A 2,420-nucleotide genomic window follows, 5' to 3' on the forward strand; every position below is an offset into this window, starting at 1 on the left:
CCGCGCCCAAGCCAACTGGGTGCAGATTGTGTGGGCAATGGTGGTATGTAACCAGCGTGAGAAGGATTCGATCTTCATTCATTCTGTTGGCGAACGTGTGGTGGGAAGAGGCTACTAATAATCAAATGAAAACAAAAGACGAGATAATATTCCCGGTTTTCCCGCATACCGTGCTACGTGCCTAAAACAACGGTCGACGATGACAATCCGCGGGCCAAGGGAGACACGAAGATTCAGGGCGCAGAGGCCGCATGTTCGTTACTGGGCTTATATAAAATCATAAATAACGAGCTAGCAAATAATAATACTGGATTGGATTATTCCATCGAAGCCTCTCTCTCTCTCTCTCTCTCTCTCTCTCTCTCTGGGACGCGATAAGGTTTTCACTGAGAGGTACTTTTCCAACATGTTCACAGTCAGCAAAACCGAAGGAAGGAGACCTGAGAAGACCGCAGGAGAAGAAGCAAGAAGAAGCGGATTCCAGAAGAAGGCGGAGGAGGGGAATTTGGAAAGATGTGTCTAGTCAGCAATTGGTGTGACGAGAGCGCACTTTCCCATTGAGATGGGGACTTTCAGACACCACGCAAAACGTCCGCCCTTTCCCCGCCCGCTGTCTACATATAATCCCAGCAATGCGATCGTTAGCATCTCACACCTGCAATCAGTTGAAAACGCTTTCTCTCTCTCTTTCTCTTTCTCTTTCTCTTTCTCCCGGAAGCACCATCATCCTTCTGCAAGCAGACCATTGAACTGCTGGTGAAAGAATCCCTTCCTCTTCCACAGCTTGAAACACCACCCAAGGGAAGATCTGAAAAGCCTGTGGACACCTACAGAGATTGATATTGGTTTTGCAAGAAACTATCAGAGATGTGCATTGGATTGCTGAAGCCCGCGGCAAGCCCCTCTGAGGATGAGAAATCCGAGCATTGTAAGACCCATGGAGCGGACGATCAGCGAATCGGGGAAACTGCAGACAGAGGGAACTTTGATTGCAGCATCTGCCTTGACTCCACACAAGATCCTGTCGTCACCTTGTGTGGGCATCTCTTTTGCTGGTCTTGTCTCTATCGGTGGCTCCAATTCCACTCCAGCTCCAAAGAATGCCCTGTTTGTAAAGCTCATGTTGATGAGAAGAGGGTGATCCCTCTGTATGGAAGAGGGAGAACAAGTCTGTCAGATCCCCGCAGAAAGCGAGCTCTTGGTATAACAATTCCTGCCCGCCCTCAAGGTTTCAGGGGTGAACATTCACCCGGAGTTGCTCCTGGTCTCCGCAGTCGCGGTGCCAGTCCTCGAATTTATCATGCAAGTCTGCATGGTGATGGGCATCATATGCCATTCTCACCTGGGTTTGGTCGTTTCCCCAGCTCCTCGCTTGTTGAGATGACTGGCCCGCATTATGGCTTCTACCATGGCTTTTCTGGCAGTGCTTACAGCACTCCAATGGGAGCACAGGGCAACGTGTTTCACAGTGGCAGGTTTTACCAGCAACAGCAGGAAGCCTTCTTCCATTGGGTGTTTGTTTTGCTTGCTTGCTTTGCAATGGCATGCCTCCTATTCTTTTAGAAACTTCAATCAACGGCATGGCGTGCGCAGGTTGCTTGTTATGGTAATAACAGGCTGAGTCTCCTAGCAATTGACAGTGCTACTTCATGAAAAGTGGGTTAAGAGTCTCGAATCCCTGCAATGGCGTGCGCAGCTTGCCTGTTATGGTAAAATGGCAATGCCATGGTGTGCGCAGCTTGCTTGTTATGGTAAGCAACCTAAGGCCTAGGGACCGACGGTGATACGTCATCATAAGTGGGTTGAGAGTCTGCAACTAGGAAGAGAAGATGTTCTCCTTCGGTTGCTTGCTCCTCCTCCCCCCCTCCAAACCCCCCAAAACAGGCGCGCACACAATTTGTAAGAAAGCATTGGTGCTGCTACGCTTGATGTTCTTGGAACTGGAATGTAATGACTCGTAACTGAATCTTAGTTGTAGACGCTTCTAAACACGAGATTCTCGGGTCTTTGGCTCTCTAAATTGTTAAAAGCTTTAATCACCATCATGATAGACTAAAATCATTTGAAGCTTCTACACGCGTCACATTCTCTACCATGAATAAAACACGGACTTTCAAATGCGACTCACAATCGGGTCGTCCTTCCTATCTATATTCCTTCGGTTCCCCTTGGAACATATGTAGTTAGTCTGTTCGACTTTCAAATTAGTCACTCCGGCAAAATAGCTTTTAACAAACGCATATTTAAACAAAATAGTGAAGCCCCAAAAATCATATTGTTAGTGAGCATACTCTCAATCACAAAACTTTTCTATGGACTCCACCAAACCTTGTTTGGGATTGTTTACTAGAACTCCCCACTCCAACCTGTGCAAATGCAAGTGTCAAGGTAACCGTAACGCCTTGGCCCCCAACAATCAT

The 2,420-nt window shown here is 47.6% G+C and overlaps 1 protein-coding gene across 1 annotated transcript; it reads left to right on the top strand.

Annotated features, from left to right (window-relative positions):
• Window positions 1-331: 331 nt before the first annotated feature.
• On the top strand, window positions 332-2,067 carry LOC148014475 (uncharacterized). The gene has a single exon (XM_087666625.1). The coding sequence runs from the start codon at window positions 868-870 to the stop codon at window positions 1,561-1,563; it is 696 nt and encodes a 231-aa protein (XP_087522751.1). The 5' UTR covers window positions 332-867; the 3' UTR covers window positions 1,564-2,067.
• Window positions 2,068-2,420: the final 353 nt, after the last annotated feature.

Source organism: Lygodium microphyllum, chromosome 25, assembly GCF_053477565.2.
Source record: "Lygodium microphyllum isolate KBCC chromosome 25, Lygodium_microphyllum_v1.1.10, whole genome shotgun sequence".
Taxonomy (NCBI): domain Eukaryota; kingdom Viridiplantae; phylum Streptophyta; class Polypodiopsida; order Schizaeales; family Lygodiaceae; genus Lygodium; species Lygodium microphyllum.

Bases quoted from the DNA above. Each gene is read 5' to 3' on its own strand.
- LOC148014475 (XM_087666625.1), top strand. From the start codon at position 868: ATGTGCATTGGATTGCTGAAGCCCGCGGCAAGCCCCTCTGAGGATGAG.